The following is a 24,138-nucleotide window of genomic DNA, read 5'->3' as shown; positions in this document are numbered from 1 at the left end:
GCGAATGCAATTTTAAAACGCAATCCCGCTGTAGTTACTTGTCAGAAGGAAAATGTCAATTACCGGTAGCCATTTCCTTTCGGATAAGTATCCTGTGACCGACGGGATTTTCTGGTCTCCAAGGACTGGATGACCTAGCATTAGCTATTGTAGTACATTTCAACATCTCCAGGTTAAAGTTCATTTTGTCGTGTTCTACAGTTGTTGTTCAGATTGGAAGTCAATATAATGTAAATCAATATAAAGTATTTCTGATTGATGTCCATAAATTGATAGGTTATGTTGGGAACGGATTCGTACTTAATACCGGTTTTCAAAATCATATCAATTGTATCCGTCATTTCACACAAAAAAACCCCGTTTAAGTCGGTATACCTGGCAGGTGCCATTATAAGAGAAGGGTTTGTTATTTGGCCCTAGAAATAACTAAAATATTCCAAGCGGATTTTAAATGTACTTTATGACTTTATGGGATTTCGCCAGATATAGATGACGAGATAAAATCAGGCGTTTTGTATCGCTGGAACTTCAGGCATGTTGTAAAACTTAATGTATCTAAGGCTTAGGGGGTTAAACATACACCTTAAATTTTACACCTGCCCAGGTAAACAAATGAACAACACATAAATATGTCAGCGTAGTGGCAAACATTACAGCTTCTCCGTGGGGACCCTTGGGAGGTTGAGTTACATGTTTCCCGGTAGAGAGAGTCTGTTGGGAAATGGATGCACCATCTGGACACCAGAGAGTTCGATTTGAATGCATTCCGGTTGGAAGAACCTGTGTGAACATAGACCAACTCTCCGAACACTCTTACTTAAGTGAGAGCCTCTCAGGCCATGGACCAACTCTCCGAACACTCGGATGGTCGATGTTTTCAGTGAGAGCCTCTCAGGCCATGGACCAACTCTCCGAACACTCGGATGGTCGATGTTTTCAGTGAGAGCCTCTCAGGACATGGACTAACTCTCCGAACACTCGGATGGTCGATGTTTTCAGTGAGAGCCTAACAGGATATGGACTAACTCTCCGAACACTCGGATGGTCGATGTTTTCAGTGAGAGCCTCTCAGGACATGGACCAACTCTCCGAACACTCGGATGGTCGATGTTTTCAGTGAGAGCCTCTCAGGACATGGACCAACTCTCCGAACACTCGGATGGTCGATGTTTTCAGTGAGAGCCTCTCAGGCCATGGACCAACTCTCCGAACACTCGGATGGTCGATGTTTTCAGTGAGAGCCTCTCAGGCCATGGACCAACGCTCCGAACACTCGGATGGTCGATGTTTTCAGTGAGAGCCTCTCAGGCCATGGACCAACTCTCCGAACACTCGGATGGTCGATGTTTTCAGTGAGAGCCTCTCAGGCCATGGACTAACTCTCCGAACACTCGGATGGTCGATGTTTTCAGTGAAAGCCTCTCAGGACATGGACCGACTCTCCGAACACTCGGATGGTCGATGTTTTCAGTGAGAGCCTCTCAGGCCATGGACCAACACTCCGAACACTCGGATGGTCGATGTTTTCAGTGAGAGCCTCTCAGGACATGGACCAACTCTCCGAACACTCGGATGGTCGATGATTTCAGTGAGAGCCTCCCAGGACATGGACTAACTCTCCGAACACTCGGATGGTCGATGTTTTCAGTGAGAGCCTCTCAGGCCATGGACCAACTCTCCGAACACTCGGATGGTCGATGATTTCAGTGAGAGCCTCCCAGGACATGGACTAACTCTCCGAACACTCGGATGGTCGATGTTTTCAGTGAGAGCCTCTCAGGACATGGACCAACTCTCCGAACACTCGGATGGTCGATGTTTTCAGGGAGAGCCTCTCAGGACATGGACCAACTCTCCGAACACTCGGATGGTCGATGATTTCAGTGAGAGCCTAACAGGACATGGACTAACTCTCCGAACACTCGGATGGTCGATGTTTTCAGTGAGAGCCTCTCAGGCCATGGACCAACTCTCCGAACACTCGGATGGTCGATGTTTTCAGTGAGAGCCTCTCAGGACATGGACCAACTCTCCGAACACTCGGATGGTCGATGTTTTCAGTGAGAGCCTCTCAGGACATGGACCAACTCTCCGAACACTCGGATGGTCGATGTTTTCAGTGAGAGCCTCTCAGGACATGGACCAACTCTCCGAACACTCGGATGGTCGATGTTTTCAGTGAGAGCCTCTCAGGACATGGACCAACTCTCCGAACACTCGGATGGTCGATGTTTTCAGTGAGAGCCTCTCAGGACATGGACCAACTCTCCGAACACTCGGATGGTCGATGTTTTCAGTGAGAGCCTCCCAGGACATGGACTAACTCTCCGAACACTCGGATGGTCGATGTTTTCAGTGAGAGCCTCTCAGGACATGGACCAACTCTCCGAACACTCGGATGGTCGATGTTTTCAGTGAGAGCCTCTCAGGACATGGACCAACTCTCCGAACACTCGGATGGTCGATGTTTTCAGTGAGAGCCTCTCAGGACATGGACTAACTCTCCGAACACTCGGATGGTCGATGTTTTCAGTGAGAGCCTCTCAGGACACCCTGTAGATTGATTTATATTTCCCGAGGTAGGGAGAGCCTGTGGTAACTCACTCTTCGGATACCCTGGCAAATCTATGTATGTTTCCTTTTGGAGATCGGAAGGGACAGAGATGGGGAACTTCATGTAAAAACATGCAGACATCAGCCCTCATATCATGATCTTCGAGGACATAGGCCAAACTTATGTAATCCCCAGTGATATAGACCAAACTTATATAATCCCAAAGGATATATGCCAAACTTATGTAATCGCGAATGACATAGGCAAACTTATGTAATCCCGAATGAAATAGGCCAAACTTATGTAATTCGCTACGACATAGGCAAACTTATGCATTTCCCAAATACATAGGAGAATCTCGTGTTCCCCATAGGCCGATCTGATGTAATTTCCAGGCCGAACTTACGAAATCCCAAATGATACGGGCCGTTTATGTTATCCTAAATGACATGAACCAGACCTATGTAATTCCCAAGTGCATTGGCAAATTTTATGTTATTCGCAGGACCAAAGGCCGAGTCGATCTCCAAGGACACATGTCCTAAAACATAGGATAAACTTTTGAGGTCATTCAAGGACAAAGTTGACAAAAAAGTCACGGTAGACTATCAATCAAGCTAATCTCTTCTGAGTCAAAGTCGTTAACGCAGATAAAAAATCTAATATATCTTAAGTCATATGTAGACTTGTGGTATGAGGAGAAACAGCACTGATTAGGGAAGGAGGTCATGCATGAAAGATTTTCTGAAAAAGGCAAACATCGGTCTAGTTCAGGGGCCATGCATCGGTAGACTATATAAAAAAGACGAACAAATTTGATTAAACTTAAGATGGGAAATATTGGTATACTTCATACGTGGATAAACTATATCGGTAAAGTTCATACGTGGATAAACTATATCTGTAAAGTTCACACATGGATAAAATATATCTGTATAGTTCATACGTGGATAAACTATACCGGTAAAGTTCATACGTGGGTAAGCTGTATCGGTAAAGTTAATACGTGGATAAACTATATCGGTAAAGTTCATACATGGATAAACTATATCGGTATAGTTCATACGTGGATAAACTATATCTGTAAAGTTCATACATGGATAAACTATATCTGTATAGTTCATACGTGGATAAACTATACCGGTAAAGTTCATACGTGGGTAAGCTGTATCGGTAAAGTTAATACGTGGATAAACTACATCTGTAAAGTTCATACGTGGATAAAATATATCTGTATAGTTCATACGTGGATAAACTATATCGGTATAACCATGGACAGGGGCCATACGTGTTAAGACCTTCGGATATGGAAATAAAATTTGTTCCATACGAAATAAACGTTACTGCATCTTATGAAAGTAACCAGGCAAATCATCAACGGAGAATTGAATGTTATAATAATATCCCTGAGCAACAGGATAGAACATCCTCGATCAACTAGGAGTTACGATCACGGCAGAATATTGTATTGAAGACCCTTGTGACGACATGGAAAATATGTCGTGTTATCATTGATGAAAAAGGCGAAGACTGATTTAATAAGTCACGTGATATAGACTTATCATGGATTATTCTTAACATTTGGATTTCCTTAAAAAGGCATGTGTTTTTCATACCATCGTTTTATAAGTACTCTCAATAATATAGATATTTGCACACAATATCAAGGTGTATTTTCTCCCTAACATGTACATGTACGTTGTTATATTGGGTACCCCCGCTTTGAGTGTGTCAACAATCATCATATCATATTCTACATGGTTCAGGAGTCCTAGTTTTTAGCAGAATACTGTTTATTATGAAGTATTTATTGACTGTGATACTAAACACAAAAAGCACAAAAATGGGTAAGAGGGCGGACCAGAAACGCAAATAAACTTTGTCTGGCCTGAAAGACTTTAATTCGTGATATAACTTTCCTTAATCGCATATGATAAAGGTATATATAACCAACTTCCTCATCCATAGTGTTTAAATGTGATCTATATACTACCCAATAGTCACCAATCGCTGTCTTTTTAGAATTATACAGCAGAGCACAACATGTCAAAACACCGTTTTGTAAGAGATTGTCATTCTAAATGGCATATTTTTTGTAGGATTTCAAAACCGACGAATCATGCCTACGTGTTATTTTTTAAGGATGACGTCAGACTTCCCGCGGCACCTGTTATCAGTTGTGTTTTGGTTTATTTTTGGAAATACCGCTCCTTAAAATAATATTGATTTTCCAGGATGTAATACCGAAAGTAAAGGTAAACGTTGAAATATTTCGCAATCGACATCGCCATCACGTGACGAGTCATGTGACGAGGAGTGGTGTTCCTATATCAGGTTACTGTAATGTTAACTTTAACGAATATATTTCAATGGCTGACAAGATACGGACGTCAATCTTCTATGCCCTTTCTTAAAAATGTATGCTTCAGAGTTCACGACACTTTAAGCTAGTTTGACCTGGAATGGCATGTTATGCTTATAAGTTTTAAGACATACAATGCCATTGTTATCTGACACCATTACTCCATCCACGGACTATATTTAAGTCCGTGCTCCATCCATTTAAAAAATGCTGAAATATCATTATGCAAAGCATTATTTATATATACAATATGTGTGATAATAACTTGTGTTGTATTGTATTACAAATGTTTTGACAGTAATATTGAACAGTATATTGCATGTTAATACATTTATCGAAAACACGATATTATATCCTTACTCTAATATAATTATTATAATGACTACTTTTCATTATGTATAATATTTTCTTTATATAGATAACTCTTCTCTCCAATGTGTTGTCAAACACAATGAATGATTGAAAAGGCTACTGTGAAACCATAAACCATAAAAATCAATACATGTTGGACCTGTATTTCCTGTCTGATCAATATCTACATACATATTGCGGTATCGGTCAGTTAACGGGTTACTGGTTTCGTTTCTACGCTTGTGTAGTCACGATTCGCGTGTAAATCTGGCCCTAGTACTCGTGATAGTGAATACACATTATAACTCATCCGTCACAGCTCTAGTTATATATTTCAATACAATAAAAACATCACGATTTCACTATTTATGTAAACACAATGCATTAAAGTCTTACTCGAACAATCAGGAAGATTATTATTGCGTAACCAGATCTAAGGTAAGTGTAGGGACTGTTCAAATTGATCGAAATGTGGGCAATTATCATAAGTGAATATGATAGGAAATGTTATTAGGGAGGCTAGTCTAAACCTGTACTACCACGTTGTAGATAGTAAGATCAATTCAGGAGGCGGTTTTTTATTCCTGGTTAAATCTGTCGTTATAAGGGGTAGAAAGAGGGTCAGTTACCTCATGATTGTTTTAAGGGTCGGAGAAGCAGCAGTTTCTTTCATTACGGAACTGTGACAGTCAGATAAAAAATATTTAAGATTTCCATGCCACATTTATTGTATTTTGTTAAAGACTATCTGTCGTTATAGCTCATTAATGGTTTTTGGTTTATATCATTATTTTTGTTTTTTTTTTATGTGTATGTTTTTTTTTCTCGCTTTTTCAAAATGGGACCTTTAGTGTCCGTTATATCGGAAAGAAAGAAATCACTATCCGTCACGCCTGATTGGTTGTCGATATAAACATCTAATTGACAGTGATGGACGAGGTTGGTCCACACTGTTCCCAGGTGAATGGTGCACAGGTACACCGGATGTAATGTACGGAGTCCGGCTCAAGTTTGGTTAAATACACTTAATAGGTAATAATGTATATATCTTTATTTACTAGACGTATTCCTAACGACGTGGCTATTTAAACTGAAACAGCGATCTATCGGGCAGAGCTGCAAGTAGAAGATAAAAACGGATACTTGACTGGCTAGGTATAAAGAATTTTGATTCACCCATTGTACTTGTTGAACACATGTGAACGAAGATATCTGTCTGCATTACGTGGTATATAACAGAGCTACCTTGACAGGTGAAGTAGCCGAACCCCATACCTAAAGTGTTCACCTGTAATCCAACTACCTGTTCGTTCACCTGTGTGGAGAACGTCATACACATCACCGCCAACTCTTTGGAATGTAATATGTATTTATTTGAGCAGGTGAGCTAAACATCTGTTTGTATTCAGGTAAACAGCATGAATAGACGGAGTTTAAAATGCACTGCATTAATATAACGACCCATTTATGCGGAATTGGACACAGTGCATTTAAGCAGAATCTTCTTGCATGGTATAGTGTTTGTCGCTACCGGAAGTTGTTCCACTCGGGGTATTGACACGGGTGATTGCTCTTGTGTGTTTGAGGACAGACTCGAACGACTTACTGTCGCTTCGTCACGAGTAGGATATCTTTGACAAGGAATTTTTTATATCCAGGGATTAGATCTGAGGTAGGTATGGAGCCTTAGGGAAGTATGTTATTTTTCATGTTTATATAGATGATTAGCATTGTATTAAAGTCACTTCAACACATTTCTATAAATAGACATATGGCTATGCACAACACTTAACAAATATTTCAATCATACGTAAGGTTTGAAATATTAGGTGTCGTGCTAAGCTGTGTCGACAACGAGTTTCAGAATATCTCTAGGGTAAATCGTGGTCATTTAAATCCCGGTAATTCCTAAACATCTGACATTCCGATTGTTGTTAAAGGCATGACGTACCAGTGAAATACAAAACATGGATATACGTTTCACCATGTCATCACACATGTTTATTCAGCTTGTTAAACACGAATGGAAGGAGTGTGCTGTTTTGTAATTTGACGATAAAAGTCCTGACTTCCGGCAACGGGTAGGTATGTTAGGTGATTGTTAGTCTTGGGCGTTGTCTATTTCACTACTGTATTACATATTTGGTGTGTGGTATTGATTTTCGGTGTACATATGTATGTGACTGGGTAGACAGAACCACGTGTTGATGTAGCGTTGAGTAAATACACAGTACCTGTTATTGGTGGAGATCGATACGACAGGTGAGAACAAGCTTGTACTTTTGTGATATTAGACATGTGACGTTTGTGACCCGAGTAGAAATTATTACCTTTAGACTTAATCCGACTACTTGTTCAGTGCAAGGTAATGAGAAGACAGCGTGTGTGCGTTGTTGTTTGTTGTGTGTGTGTGTGTGTGTGTGTGTTGTGTGTAGTATGTGAGAAGATGTGTGTGTTGTGTGTGTGTGTATGTGTAGTGTGTGTGTTGTGTGTGTGTGTCCACCTCTGGTGTGTATGTGTGTGTGTCCACCTCTGGTGTGTGTGTATGTCCACCTCTCTGGTGTGTGTGTGTGTGTGTGTGTGTCCACCTCTCTGGTGTGTGTGTGTGTGTGTGTCCACCTCTCTGGTGTGTGTGTGTGTGTCTCCACCTCTCAGGTGGGTGTGTGTGTCCACCTCTCTGGTGTGTATGTGTGTATGTGTGTGAGTGTGTGTGTGTGGTGTGTGATGTGGTAGAGAGGATGCGAATGTGTGTTAGCGTTTCCGAAATTCGAATCTTACATATAGTAAATATGGTTTGTACATTGTATGTGTCACAATTAGGGGAATGGTGCAAAATATCACGAGAAATTGTCATGATACATGGATATTCTGACATTAAGCAAAAACAACATACATCACACATCCGATTATTTTACGTATGTCACAACCAAGTGACCGCATCCGGATTTTACACCATTGTATTTCTGACTAGAGTTTAGTGTTGGTATATTGTTAATAGATGTTACACCTTAAATATTTTACACCGAATTGTCAATAGTCATAATGGGTGTGTTGGGATACATTTATCGTGACTGTTAATCTGTTAATGGGACAGGGTTTGCCTATCAGTGTAACCCTTTCCTGACCTATTTTTTCACTAGTCATCACTCATCACGTGTATCCACCATGTATTGAATGGCGGGTACATGTACAGTGTACCTACCTTTTATACGCATTCATTATTCACATAAATGGATATGCCTGTGTGAACTACCTTAAGTTTATTTGGGACGACACCCATACATTGTAGGTAGCATTGTGACGGCTTTGTGTACTAGACTGACTTGTCGCTATATATATCTTACAGGTAGCATTGTTATCAAGATTACCTTTACAGGTACCGGTTGGGAGCCTCACCTCACGGGCATATACTAACTCATCTCCTCTGAGCTCACTATTATGAGCTAAAATAAACTTCTCATAGGTATGATATAAGAGAATCCCATTACAGGTATGAGCTAAGATAATTACAGGTATGAGCTAAGATAATTACAGGTATGAGCTAAGATATTTACAGGTATGAGCTAAGTTCATCCCAATACAGGTGAGATAAGACCCACCCTTCCAGATACATGCATGAGTAAAGTTCCTCCCCTCCAGCAATAACGGTCTAAACTCCACCTTTTACATGGAGAACTCGGACCCTTCCTTGGTACGGGATAAGATCCACTCATAGGTACAAACTAAGAAGTTTCTCTCCGACGTACGAGCTAACATCTGTCCCTCGAGAACGAGCTGAAATTCAATATGGCCACCAATGTGCTTGAAATTCAATATGGCCATCAATGTGCTTGAAATTCAATATGGCCACCAATGTGCTTGAAATTCAATATGGCCATCAATGTGCTTGAAATTCAATATGGCCACCAATGTGCTTGAAATACCAATGTGCTTGAAATTCAATATGGCCATCAATGTGCTTGAAATTCAATATGGCACCATTAATGATTTCTTCGATTCAGATGTACATGATTTCTTACATTTTCTTCAGTTATATTGTCGTCTAATTGTAAATGAGTTTTCACAGCTTTTATGTAAGTTAATGTCTAGCATTCAGTTTTGACGAAAATATTAATGTCATAAGCGATTTGATAGATCTATACACATTTAGAAAGTGTGATTCACGTTTCTTTGTATAAACTTTTACGTTATCACTAAATCGGGAACTCGTGCAAAATAAAGCTTATTATACTTTATGGTATTGTCTTACTGTGGGTTATAGATATATGAGAATTCAGGCGAAAAAAAAAACATTTTTCTCGAGAAGACTGACATATACAAATGTATTCAGTGGTAAAGTTTAAAAAACCTTGTCGTATGGCCTTTATGTGTAATCGTGTTCTACACTCTCAGCGTACCGTTTCAAGTGAGAGGCCAGGTTGAAAGTCGTAAAAAATGTAAATATTTCACTGGTCGTTAGGAGAGTTTACCTCATAACGCGCCTTAAACTTGATATAAACGTGTTAATGATATACAGATTATACATATGTACCAACAGACGGGAGTATATATCGTCCACAATATATTATAACAGATCTGTTTCACTACTAGATCACAGCATTTTTTCTGTTTAAGATATTTTATCACCTGTATAATGTATTGTAGTACTTGAAATATTGTACAGGTAACAGTACCTATGTGATATATTATAATACCTGTAGTTCTATACAGGTAACAGTACATGTGTGATATATTAGGATACATGTAGTTCTATACAGGTAACAGCACCTGTGTAATATATTGTAATACCTGTAGTTCTATACAGGTAACAGTACCTGTATAATGTATTGTAATACCTGTAGTTCTATACAGGTAACAGTACCTGTGTAATGTATTGTAGTACTATTGTACAGGTAACAGTACCTGTGTAATATATTGTAATACCTGTAGTTCTATACAGGTAACAGTACCTGTGTAATGTATTGTAATACCTGTAGTTCTATAGTTCTATACAGGTAACAGTACCTGTGTAATTTATTGTAATACCTGTAGTTCTATAGTTCTATACAGGTAACAGTACTTGTATAATGTATTGTAATACCTGTAGTTCTATAGTTCTATACAGGTAACAGTACCTGTGTAATGTATTGTAATACCTGTAGTTCTATAGTTCTATACAGGTAACAGTACCTGTGTAATGTATTGTAATACCTGTAGTTCTATAGTTCTATACAGGTAACAGTACCTGTGTAATGTATTGTAATACCTGTAGTTCTATAGTCCTATACAGGTAACAGTACCTGTGTAATGTATTATAATAGTTGTAGTTCTATAGTTCTATACAGGTAACAGTACCTGTGTAATGTATTGTAATACCTGTAGTTCTATAGTTCTATACAGGTAACAGTACTTGTATAATGTATTGTATTACCTGTAGTTCTATACAGGTAACAGTACATGTGTGATATATTAGGATACCTGAGGTATAACGTTTGGTAATCGTAGTATTATTATTGAAGTGTTGTTAATCACCAACTTCTGTCTCTACTCACTGGATATGTTAATGCTTTCGTGGATGGATACCATTTTGTTACATAGTTGACGTCATTCCTTTGTTTTAAATTGACGTTGAAGGTCTTAGTATTATGGCTGTTACCACATATAGATATAAACACAGTCCAGTCATTGTAATATATAGTATTACTTACCTATTTAAAACCCAAAGTCAGCTCATCAATGTCACATTTCAGATCAGGTTAACAGTATTACGATTCCGACGTCCGTCTGTTTGGGATCTGGTGAAAGGAATTAGCATATAATGTTAATTGTATTTTATTTCTTGATATTTACTTGAGTCAAGGGATGTGTGATTTGAGTCTAGGGAGCAGTTATTTGGGTTGAAGGAAGCGGTTCATCATTTGAGATGCGGTAGCGTTTGTAAATGTGAAACTAGCTGTTGTTACTGTTGTCGTAAACATAACGACTATAACTGCTATAGTAAAACTAGCGATTGTTACTGTTGTCGTAAAACTAGCGTTTGTTACTATTGTCGTAAAACTAGCGTTTGTTACTATTGTCGTAAAACTAGCGATTGTTACTGTTGTCGTAAAACTAGCGATGTTACGATTGTCGTAAAACTAGCGTTTGTTACTATTGTCGTAAAACTAGCGTTTGTTACTATTGTCGTAAAACTAGCGATGTTACTATTGTCGTAAAACTAGCGTTTGTTACTATTGTCGTAAAACTAGCGATTGTTACTATTGTCGTAAAACTAGCGTTTGTTACTATTGTCGTAAATCTTACGGTTGTAACTTTGTCGTAAAACTAGTGGCTGTTACTATTGTCGTAAAACAAGCGATTGTCAATGTTTTGATAACTAGCAGTTATAACTGCTATAAATAAAACTAGCTGCTGTTACTGATGTCATAAATTTAACGACTGTACTGCTATAGTAAAACAAGCGATTGTAACTGTTGTCGTAAATCTTACGGTTGTAACTTTGTCGTAAAACTAGCGTTTGTTACTATTGTCGTAAAACTAGCGTTTGCTACTATTGTCGTATCAGTAGCGTTTGTTACTATTGTCGTAAATCTTACGGTTGTTACTATTGTAGTAAAACTAGCGGTTGTTACTGTTGTCATAAAATTAGTTGTTTCTAGGTTGTCTAAGAATTAGCTGTTGTTACTGTTGTAAAATTAGGGATTATTACTATTATCGTCAAACTAGCGCCTGCTACTGTTTCCCACTTTTTACGTAACAACGGCACTCTCTTAATGTTATACTGTTATGCTGTAATTAAATCTTCAATTTACTTATTTCAGAAGCGACAGTACAGCTGACGGCTCTACCCCGCGAGCGCTTGTGGAGGTACCCATTCTGCACAATGGACGGCGAGTTCACGGTTGAATATCTCGGCTGTACTACCCTTTCTAAAGCAACCACTTCCGGTCTAGGGTTAATCCAAAAACCACTACGGGAGAAGTATATAGAATTCCGGAAAGCCACAAAGAACAAAAAACTTAGTCAGGAGGCAATACTAAGGGTTAATCGTGATGGTCTGACAGTGTTGTTTCCAGGAGCTCCCCCGGGACAGGCTAATCAGATGTTCTATGGTTTCGATTCAATCAATCTGTTTGAAGCCGTTCGTTTCATATACAGGAAGGGTCCGGACAAAAAAATGGGGGCTGGGTTTTTGCCGATTGAACAAAACCGAAATCTGACCAATGGCGCAGATAATCTGTTTTCCCATTTGGATAAGAAGAATTACAACCTGTTGAAAATGGATCACCCTGCCATGCTGGCCTGCGTCATGAGGCGAACCACTGGAGTGCGTGCGCTCGAATGCCACTGCTTTATTGCAGAAAGCGATGGTCAGGCGCTAAGATTTGTTACCATGTTCAGAGGTTTGCACCAGCCAGAATTCGAACGTGAACCTTCATTTCAGAATCGCTTTGGTGAATACTCGGGGCCTGCCTACGGGGGTCACCACCCCGATATATTACGTAGCAGTTATGGTGAGTATGGAGATTACCACAATGGACCTCCTGTGGGTCATGGCCCAGATCACAACAGACCTCGAGCGGACATATACTATCGCGAGAACAGACGTTCGGACGGATGGGAGGAACCTGTTCGTCGTGTCAGTGACGAGCAGCCCATGGAAGATAGGTACTTGGGAGATGGTAGGCAATTCTTCGGTGGACCATCACGTGATTTAGCACCCCCATCACGTGATTTGGGGCCTCCAACCCGAAATAGATTGTCGGGAGAAGATAGACATTTCTTGCATGAGCGCCAGTCCTCGGGAGACAGTGGTTCGCGTGGCTATCATGAAGCCCATAGAACAGACAACAATGGTTTTATACACGAACGACAAAGATCTGGAGAAATTATTCGTGGTGATAGACACTCTGATTACGGAGGGGAGATAATCCGTGGTGATAGACACTCCGATCACGGGCACGGAGAGCGTTTCTCTAGGCCACAAACACGAGAAGATGGTCGTGCTGGGCGAGTTATGTCCCCTGGCAGATATAGAGAACCGCCGTCCACTGCACCCAAGCCCTCCCGGGCATTGTCGCCTGGCCCACGATCACCGCGATCACCTCCATCTTCCCGACATCCAGGGTTACCAAGGCAACCATTCGATAGTCCTCCATCACCCACTTCGTCCAGACCTTTACCAAGACAGGAACCAGGATATTCTGCCTCAAATCTCGAAAGTCGACAGCTTGAGGAAAAACAAGCTGCCAAAGTCAAACCTGTTGCTAAGGTCCCTCCAAATCACGTGCTTGGTGTGAAAGTCTTACCTACAGGTCTTATGGCGGCCCTTCCAAAAAAAGTAGAGGCAGAGCCGTCACGGTTTAATGACGATGAAGAGGATCCGTACGATAACGCAATGTCGAGAGAACAATTTTATGACGAAAAACGAAACTTTAAATCCGACAAAGATAAATGGGACTACGGGGGGCACAACGATGATTTTCGAAAGCCAAGTCCTGGCGGTTATGCGCCTCCGGATATAGTTCCGCGTCACGAGAGAGACCAACGGTATGATGCAGATTACGGTGACATGTACCGGAAGCAAAATCGTTCTTCTCAACATAAGCAAAGTGGAGGTGATGCAGACAAACCCTGGTCATTTGACAGTGAATTCCAAAAGTATGCCAGGCACGCAAGTGACGATAGTAATAGCGATAGGGGGTCGTATGGACATTCTAACAACGCTTCCGATCGTAAAGGGGGAGGTAACGAATTATCCGAAATGTTTTATAACATGAACGTCCAGAGAGGCTCGAACGAAAAGACAAAGACATCAGACACAAACTTTGAGCAGCAGCTTGGCTACTTACCGTAGTCATATGAGGCCTATGAAAGGTCTGTGTTTATCATATAAATATCGTTGACAAGTATGGCCAAAATGTCAGAATCAGTTACCTGTGTTGTAATAACAAGTACGCCATGGTGTGATTTAGTTATGGTCACGTGATGTTATTACGATTTCCGGCATTCAAGTATGTGATTACATCATACCTGACGACAAGTATGGCCATGTTGTGCGATTACGTCATACCTTACGACAAGTATGTCCATGTTGTGTGATTACGTCATACCTTACGACAAGTTTGGTCATGTGTGATTACGTCATACCTTACGACAAGTATGGCCATGTTGTGTGATTACGTCATACCTTACGACAAGTTTGGTCATGCTGTGCGATTACGTCATACCTTAAGACAAGTATGGTCATGTTGTGTGATTACGTCATACCTTACGACAAGTTTGGTCATGTGTGATTACGTCATACCTTAAGACAAGTATGTCCATGTTGTGTGATTACGTCATACCTGACGACAAGTATGGCCATGTTGTGTGATTACGTCATACCTTACGACAAGTATGTCCATGTTGTGTGATTACGTCATACCTTACGACAAGTTTGGTCATGTTGTGCGATTACGTCATACCTTAAGACAAGTATGGTCATGTTGTGTGATTACGTCATACCTTACGACAAGTTTGGTCATGTGTGATTAAGTCATACCTGACGACAAGTTTGGTCATGTTGTGTGATTACGTCATACCTGACGACAAGTATGGTCATGTTGTGTGATTGTGATTAGTGTTACCCCTACCAACAAAAATGGTGACATAGGGGGGGCATATAGGTTGTGATTATGTCATCCCTGACAAGTACGATCACGTGGTGTCATATTGTCCGAAACAAGTATAGTTGTAAGTCGAGTACATTTTTCGTGACAACAGATGAGGAGACAAGGTCTGAATTAATCGGGACAAAAATACTACTTAAGATGGGTAATTTTATCACGACACTCTACCCATCCATTTGTACGCGTGGTATGTATATAATTACTAACAATGTACCCTATATTTGCTATATAACTCAGATTTCAAATGGAAGATAACATTATACTTTTATGTTTTAATTTTTCCTTGGGGTGCACTATGTAACTGATGACCATGACAAAGCTGTCTGAAGTAAGGGAGACAACTTTAAAAAAAATTATCGAAAGTGACTATGCAAAACCGATAACCTATTCTAGATACATATCTTTGTTTGACCATCATGTTTCGAACACGGATTAGTATGTGTATGTTTTTCGTAGCTTTGTCAGGTAACAGTGCGAAAATGAAAATCGAACATGTATATTACTCTATTTAAGGCGAAGCGCTGTCTGATTTCCTATGTCAGTTTCACATCAGAAAACGCCATGTTATAATGTATTTTATGTTTAAAAACACTTACACGGTTATCAGTGTTCGCGATTGTTAGAGTATATTTAAACATATACAGAGAGGTCTTAACAAAACGTTTTATAACACACTACAAAGTTTATTTATTTCAGTGCTTGCCTTTGGCAGGCTTTGTTTACACATGTTGATGTAGCGATGTAGATCTAAATATTCATAGGAAGTTGAATGAATAGCAAGACATAGGACTGGACCGTATCAATTCTCATTCTATTAATGTGATATAGATAAGATTTAACAAAATATCTCGTGTAATTTTCTACACCCAAGATTTGTCTGGCCGATATAAAATACAATGTTTTATTAAACCATGAAAAATATGAAGATATATTAAAATGTCAAAAATTATCTGAAATATTTTTTATAAAGTTTTTTTACAAGAGATATTGTTCTTATGATAAATATAAAACAAATTTTCGATATGTGATAAAGTTGTGATATCGAAAATTTAATTAAATAACTTGTATATATTCTGTGCGACAAAATCATCATTACAATTGGGATTGCTCCTTCGTAAAATGCTAACATTGTATACAACAGGTCTACACTTTGTTATAGTTACCTCCCCTTCTTTAACTAGCGTGCCATACACAGATTTTGATGTACAATGCGTATCGAAGTTCCTGATTATATCAACATATGCAATCCAAATCATCTACCTTGGAAAATGTCATTTACCTTTATATTAGTAAAGACTGTAAGTCTAATGTTGAAAGATTAACCCCCTCCTCTCCCCCTCTTCCGATTCTGATATCCGTGACGTACACAAGTCGTTTCACACTCTAGGTGTCTGGTACAAGCTTGACAGCCGAGGAGGACTTCGAATTTCCCTCCTCCTATTTGATCCATGGGGGTAAATTATCATATTTTACAATAATAAAAAAACACCGCCTCTAGATTCATTTATATAAGAAAGAATGAAATAACCTAGTTGTGACCCAGTCCTACAACCCAACCCAACCCCCCCCCCCCACCCCCACCCCCCAGGTAGTTTTTCCCTACCCACTCACCTTATCCCTTTCTCCATAACTATACGTAACATTGATTATAGAGTAACACAGTCCAGTACCTTATACCTATCAGAATTTCGTTTACTCATCCGATATTTTTGTGTCGCTTTCAAACGTAATATTGATTAAGAGATATTCGGGAGAAGGCTTCACTAAGTTGTTCTAACTTGTGCATAATCCCGGTTGTTTGATGACAATAAAATATGTTTTAATTAAAATCAATAAGAGATATCAATATTTGAATTCCTTAAAATTTAATGTATTGGTGTCATGTCTTGTGAGCTACTTCTGGTTAAGATGAAAGCTGTCATTGGAACCCAAATACATTATAATGATATTAATTAAAGAAGTGAAAAATAGAATTTCAAAATTAACTGCGTCGTGAAGATTTTTAAACTGTTGGGGGATGTTTTATATATATGGTAATACGTGTAGGTTGAACAGCAGGGGGTTAATATACACCTTGTACAAACGCCAACTTTTGTTCTGTATAAATGTGATTTATCAGGAGACTTACAATCTCAGTTTGTGTATTTTTATATAAACATATTATCTATCATTGTTCTCGTTGTTGAACGTATTCTCAGAAAGAAACAACATATTTTTATTATACAGATGAAGTGCATTTAATCAAAAATTGCTCTTGTTAAAAAATGATTAAATACTTGTAGAAGTAACTGATGTGTTGTGTGTTCCTGTCTGTGATTGCTATTTGAAGTGGTGATAACGCCATACTTAGACCATCACATATTGACACTAGTTGTAACTGTGAATAGAAATGTCGGCTTTTTAAAACTAAACGCTCCTGGTCGAAGGGAAATAACTCGTAGTCACTATTTCATGAATGGAATGTGTTTGAGCTTAAAAGATGAGGACAGGATTATTTTAAAAGAAAGATAAAAAACTATAGAAATAATTGGCATTTTAAGTTTCAAAAAGGGAAAAGTAAGCAATGAAAATAAAATTCGCCGCAGTCACCAGTTTCCAGGACAAGTGTCATTCTCAATACTTCGGTTGTGGCACTCACTTGCTATCAGCAACCATATCGTTATGAGACCTCGAGAGATCAAACTGGTATTCTCGTCTGGTCCACGAGATGTCACGGGACTTCTGCCAGGAAATGTTCCGTGGGTGTAGAGAGCGCACACTTGTTCAAACACACAGAATCAGACTCCAACACTTTCGGCGATATATCAGGTATCAGAATTAATATGTTTTAATAATTGGAAGGAATTTAAGTGAAATAATTTCGGCCTTTAGAGTTTTGTTTTAGACCTATTTCATGATTTAAGAAGTTTAAAGATAGATGTGTCAAGTACAGAATTGATGCTTGCGCATGCGAATGGTTTCGTAAATACGGGCCCAAAATGTTCGTGTTGATAGAATAAGTCTGGAATGATGCACAGTAACACGTGTGTTTCCAGGAATGCGCGTGGTGTCCTTTAGGGGAGTCCCCTTTTATCTGCTTGGTGATGGGTTTATATCTATTTCACTGCCAAATCTATAGAGACAGGACATGTCTTTGAATTTTTGTTTGAATACTTCATTTTGGCCAATGGGACTGATAGTTAAATTTGATATCGTAAAATATGATTATGATAGCTTACTGACCACACAAACGGCACAGGTTGTAGTACTATGTCTAACAGCTAGAATTCGTATACTGTATGTAACAGTATTTTTTGTTTGTTTAGCATTTGTTTTCAGCTATTGTTTTATTAATTTAACACTTGTTTGTACGTTTGAATGCACACAAATACTCTTTAATTCAGGAGTGGTTTAGTAATTTTTTGACTCATTTAACACTGGGAGTTACTTCCTCTTTTTCACCACAGTAGTGAATAAGATACACAATTATGGAAACGCGGAGAGTAAGATCGCTCGCTAATGACACCACACAATGTCCTCTCTACGTTGTAAAACGATTGAATGGTCCAGGCAGGTTTACCCGTAAAATATCCCATAGAGACACGTATTATACAAGAATATTGACAAGGCCAAGGAAGACTTATTACAAGACAGATGAACATTAGACTACAAAGTTAAAATGTTACAATAACGCTTTGACAGTGTGACCTTTTTAAGTCGACGTTACCTAGCAACAGATATTAACCAGTACGAGAATGCGTGACGAGAACATGCAAAATCACGCTAGAACGAGCATACAAAAGTCAAACATCACCATCTTTCAGGAACCCAAGAGGGTTGTTTATGCGCTGTCACAGCGGGCCAAGTTCCCGCAACTGAATGTGTGATTGCCACAGAACAGGTATGTTTGACTAAGGACAGAGATAACGGGGGTGCTGAAAAACGTGACGTTTTTCCCTCCTAACGTCACCAGGAACGGACGTCTTGTCCTGAAGTGTTTAGACAAGGGTGACGACGTCATGGTCCTGGCAGCTGACAAAGGTAGAGCTACTGTTGTCAAGATCTGACGAACAAAAAGAACAAAAGGACAAAACAGCGGACACATAAGACCAGGGGCAACGTAGATATACAACATATGAAATGTATACCTAAGACCATACAACATTTATTCAAGAAACACCGTATCTCGTTCAGCATGAGAGTTCTGCAGACTATCAAGTTCATTCACGTACATGAAATATTGTCGAACAGTCACACACGTAATTTTGTTTCTCTCATTTCCACCTGTGTCAGATAGGCCTGTCCAGGGTAATAAACATGGTCATGATAGACGTTTATTACACAGGCGCCTGTGTAATAAAGCCTCGCGCGCGGAGTAATTCATAGTTTTTTCCCTCGCACTCATCGACTATGTCCTCGTCAACCGCTTCATCCACAAACACGTATTTACAAAATTGTTCTATAAATATCAACATCATCAACCCTGGGACTCAGCCTTTCCGCCGTCGTCCACGTGTGATTGAAAGTGACAGTGACTAACTTTCCTTCTGTCGGTATGGCGCGAAATGTGTGACGTAAATGACGTCATCTCACGAGCAAACCAAGAATTTCATTCATAAATGTGTAAGATTTGTAAGATTACTATTGACAGTAAAGTAGTATTAATAACTTGAACAACATGTTCAAAGATGTTAAATGTGTTTATGGTATATTATGCATTGAACAATAGTAAATATCAAAAAGAAAAATGTTGTTTTATTGCGTGTTTTAAGGCACTATATTTGAACGCGTATGCGTGTCTCTGGGTGACATATTTGACAGGGTATTTGACCTGGCCCGCTTGAAGAAAAAACAGTTAAACACTGACGTTGGATGTTTACATTCACAGTCCATATTATGTTTACGACCGCAAACATAGTTTGCAAAATTTGGGGATGGAGAATCTATTTCAGCAATTTTTTTATGTATATAACCCAAGGGGAAAAAATAGAATTATGAAAAATGGCGGCATCCAGTCGGCTGGCTACCGCGAGGTGAGTGCAAATATTTGATAATATGAGATTAGAAATGAGAGAAAAAAAACTCTTTTCTATATGGGTTTGTAGGATAGGGATATTCCACCCGAGGGGTCACAAAATGTGGTAAAAACCCTCGGCAAGCCTCGGGTTTTACCATATTTTGTGACCCCTCGGGTGGAATATCCCTATCCTACATACCCATATAGAAAAGAGTCTTATAATACAAGTTTGGGTCTAAAAGATGCGACTTGGTAAACATAGGCGAAACAGGTGGAAAGTTCGAAAGGAACATCAAAAATAAGCGGAATCCAGTAGTCACAATAGAAATTGTAATACATCACGTGGAAAAATCACGACGAGAAATGTACAAGGGTGCCAGAACAAACCATGACATGAGAGAGAGAGAGGGGGGGAGGAGACTAGGAGAGAAACAGAGAGGAAGAGACAGGGAGAGACAGAGAGAGATAGAGAGATAGAGGGAGAGAGAGGGAGAGAGAGACAGAAAGAGGGAGACTAGAAGAGAGAGAGAGAGCGAGAGAGACAGACTAAGAGAGAGAGAGAGAGAGGCAGAGAGAGAGAGACAGAGAGAGGGAGGCTAGGAGAGAAACAGAGAGGGAGAGACAGGGAGAGACAGAGAGAGAGAGAGAGAGATAGAGAGAGAGAGAGGAAGAGAGAAGTAGAGAGAGAGCGAGAGAGACAGACTAAGAGAGAGAGAGGCAGAGAGAGAGAGCGAGAGAGAGACAGAGGGAGACTAGGAGAGAAACAGAGAGAGACACACACACAGAGACACAGAGAGAGATAGAGAGAGACACACAGACAGACAGAGAGACCAATGAGTGTGTCCCATGAAGCTATTCATATACGGAACAAAGACACATTAGGAACACGGTTATTGGTTCTGTATTCCGACTCCATACTGATCCCGTGCGAGTTATGTCCCTTCGTTCACCACTGAAGTGAACCTGGACGTTTCAGAATCTTTTCCTGCTTTGACATCGCCAGCCTCGATCTGACACATCTGTTTGACATCTGAATTGCAACTCGGGATATGAATTACCTTTAGAGATTTTACCTGTAGTTTTACGTCACTCATCAACCTCCATGAATCAAACGGCGTGAATGAGAGGTAGCTGAAGTAAAGTTTTAGCAAACAAAACCTTTAACTATTTGTAGTGTAGTTAAACATTGGAAGTCTAGATTGCCTTTTCGTTTTTGGAAAATTTGCCCTGTTGAAATCTAAGCTTTTTCTGTGACACAATCTTTGCGGAGAAGCTGTTCATTTGAAGTCTATCTGGTTTAACAGCTCTGTTGAAATTTAACATTATTTTTTTCTATGATAATCTCTTTGTGATGCAACAGTGTTGTCGGCCGTATCAATCTCCAGACAGGTGAGACGAGCAATAAAAGTATGTCTAATTTAAGAGGTTAACCTTCCGAATCGACGCATGTTACAATGGAGTCGGCGGTTACAAAGCCTTCTATGACGTCATGCTGCCTATTAAAGAAATACCGATTCTGATCAATTGTTATCAGCTATGTAGAGAGATACATACTGAGTTTATTCCATGAGGGTAGCAGATCAACGATTTGACAAAGAGGGCTTTTTAATGTCTGTGACAAAGTCACATTTAAACTGTACATGTATTACAGGTAAATAAGGATGAATAATATTGTATACATATTTTCATGAAGGTAAAATAATCAATTCTGTGTTGCTGTGGTCACGTCAATGGGCAGGCACAAATTGCTGTGAGACTATGCGGCGAGTTTCCCGCATGATGATCAGCGTAATGGCCATCGGCTACTACGAGGAGTCCTTTCCACAAGACAAAAACGCATTGACAGCAAACAAACAAAAGTTATTTCTTTGTTTTTTTCTTGGGGTTTCGGTTTTTGAAAATTTCACCTATCTCATATCGATAAATTATTATATTTCCGCTACAGTAGGGATTCATATTTGAATCGTAACATCGGAACTACAGACCTGCTGGAATTTCCAATACCACAAACCTGCTGGAATGCTCGTATCACAGACCACTGGAATGTTCGGTACAACAGACCAGCTGGACTTAATGAAACCACAGACCAGCTTGGTGTCACAGGCAAAGAAACCACAAGCCAGGATACCACAGGCCAGCTGGAATCCCCTGTACCACAGGCCTGGATACCACTGGCCAGCTGGAATCCTAGATACCACAGGCCAGCTGGAATCCCCTGTATCACAGGTCAGGATACCACAGGCCAGTTGGAATCCCCTGTACCACAGGCCTGGATACCACTGGCCAGCTGGAATCCTAGATACCACAGGCCAGCTGGAATCCCCTGTACCACAGGTCAGGATACCACAGGCCAGTTGGAATCCCCTGTACCACAGGCCTGGATACCACTGGCCAGCTGGAATCCTAGATACCACAGGCCAGCTGGAATCCCCTGTACCACAGGTCAGGATACCACAGGCCAGTTGGAATTCTCGGTAGAACAAGCCAGCTGATATCCTGAATCGGCAGTCAGTCGTTACCAGTATTGTCCCCTATTGTTGGTACTATTTATCAAGAATCTTTTCTTAAACCTGATAACCCCAAGAAACTTTAACGTATATACCCTACATACTCAATGTGTTTGGTTTTTTTTTATTAATGTTCCAATTCGTCATTACTCCTAACTTTGTTACCTTTTCATTGGCACTGTGTACCGAACACTCATTTGACTAATGGTGAGCTGTCTGCGCCTTTGTTATAGCCAGGTATTCGTCGTATGTACATATATTTATTTTGTGTATTACGTCAGTACGTGTGTTGCTGACGGGTACTAGGTATACAAACTTGATCTATACTGATCCGTATCGCGTCTAAAGGACAGACCGCGTCATAGCGGGGTTTAAACGGTCTAGTTCCGCGTCCCTAGGACCTGGGTATCACAGCTGATCAGCACTGTGCAATGTGCCGGGCAGTTCGTTATAACTAACAGGTGAATTTAACTGTTTGTTTATCACTGGATTGTAATTATCTCTAATTGTAGCAGGTAAGATTGTTTACATTTATGATAGAAAGAAATGTTTATTAGTTTGGGTTGAATATTTTAGTATTTTGATGTTTTTTTGGTTTCAATTGAGATGATATATTTTAATCAACTGTTCATGAACATGACATATAAGTGTCCCTCTATTCTACATTCACAGATTAGACATCTAAATAGAAATCTATTGAATAGTTTTGTCTATATTGCGATTATATATGTGCATTCTTGTATAAGTCAGGGTGATAAGCTATTATGTAAATAATACTACATGATGACGTCAGAGATGATGTATACTTCTGTAACACTGACTAAGAGATGTAAACTAAAACGCTTTGTAGGTAAAATAATTAAATGCTCAAGACTGACTGAATACTTTGGAAGGTGAGACTGAATTTGGGATTTTATCTTTTCTTCCTAAACTTTTTTCTATCTGACGTCTTACCTAGCAGTACATAAACCCATTGACCGAGGCGATTGACGCCCGACTGATTGATTGGTATGGGTGCACTTGTGTACACAAGTTCTGCTGTTTATTCTAAAATACTTCATCATATCTATAACTGACCAGGTTCTAAGTGACGTCACCACAAGGAAATTTTATGAATCCTCCAAATGCTTGTAAGAACCATCTAAACACACCATTATATGTCTATAGTAAACTCGCACTCAATATAATTACAACATCTCATTTCATTATGTACCACGTGACGATCAGACTTAATATCGTTGGAATTCGATTGACCATAACCAATAATTCTATCTCTCTGATAACTACTTGCCATTTTCAAATCTGCCAAACTAGAAACTTAAAATTGGTGCAAAACTCTTTTTTGTTGCAATTCGAACTTTTATAAAGATTCAGATTAATAGTGTAACGCACACTTATATGATAAACAACTGGTTACATACATTATACAATACAATCATACACTGATATAATATACAGGGGTTACACTCATTATACAATACAATCATACACTGATATAATATACAGGGTTTACACTCATTATACAATACAATCATACACTGATATAATATACAGGGGTTACACTCATTATACAATCATACACTGATATAATATACAGGGGTTACACTCATTATACAATCATACACTGATATAATATACAGGGGTTACACTCATTATACAATACAATCATACACTGATATAATATACAGGTGTTACACTCATTATACAATACAATCATA

General features: G+C 39.4%; 1 protein-coding gene across 1 annotated transcript; it reads left to right on the top strand.

The window, feature by feature from the left end:
* The first annotated feature begins 12,129 nt into the window (after positions 1-12,129).
* On the top strand, positions 12,130-14,103 carry LOC132560586 (uncharacterized). Its single transcript, XM_060225246.1, has one exon. The coding sequence runs from the start codon at positions 12,130-12,132 to the stop codon at positions 14,101-14,103; it is 1,974 nt and encodes a 657-aa protein (XP_060081229.1).
* The last annotated feature ends 10,035 nt before the right edge of the window (positions 14,104-24,138 follow it).

This window comes from Ylistrum balloti, unplaced genomic scaffold (assembly GCF_031769215.1).
Source record: "Ylistrum balloti isolate Yb309-2 unplaced genomic scaffold, AGI_CSIRO_Ybal_v1 Utg371084, whole genome shotgun sequence".
NCBI lineage: Eukaryota > Metazoa > Mollusca > Bivalvia > Pectinida > Pectinidae > Ylistrum > Ylistrum balloti.
Note: the sequence above shows the minus strand (reverse complement) of the source record. Positions and strands in the feature narration are given on the sequence as shown.

Excerpts from the sequence above, each read along its gene's own strand:
- LOC132560586 (XM_060225246.1), top strand. The coding sequence starts at position 12,130 with ATGGACGGCGAGTTCACGGTTGAATATCTCGGCTGTACTACCCTTTCT.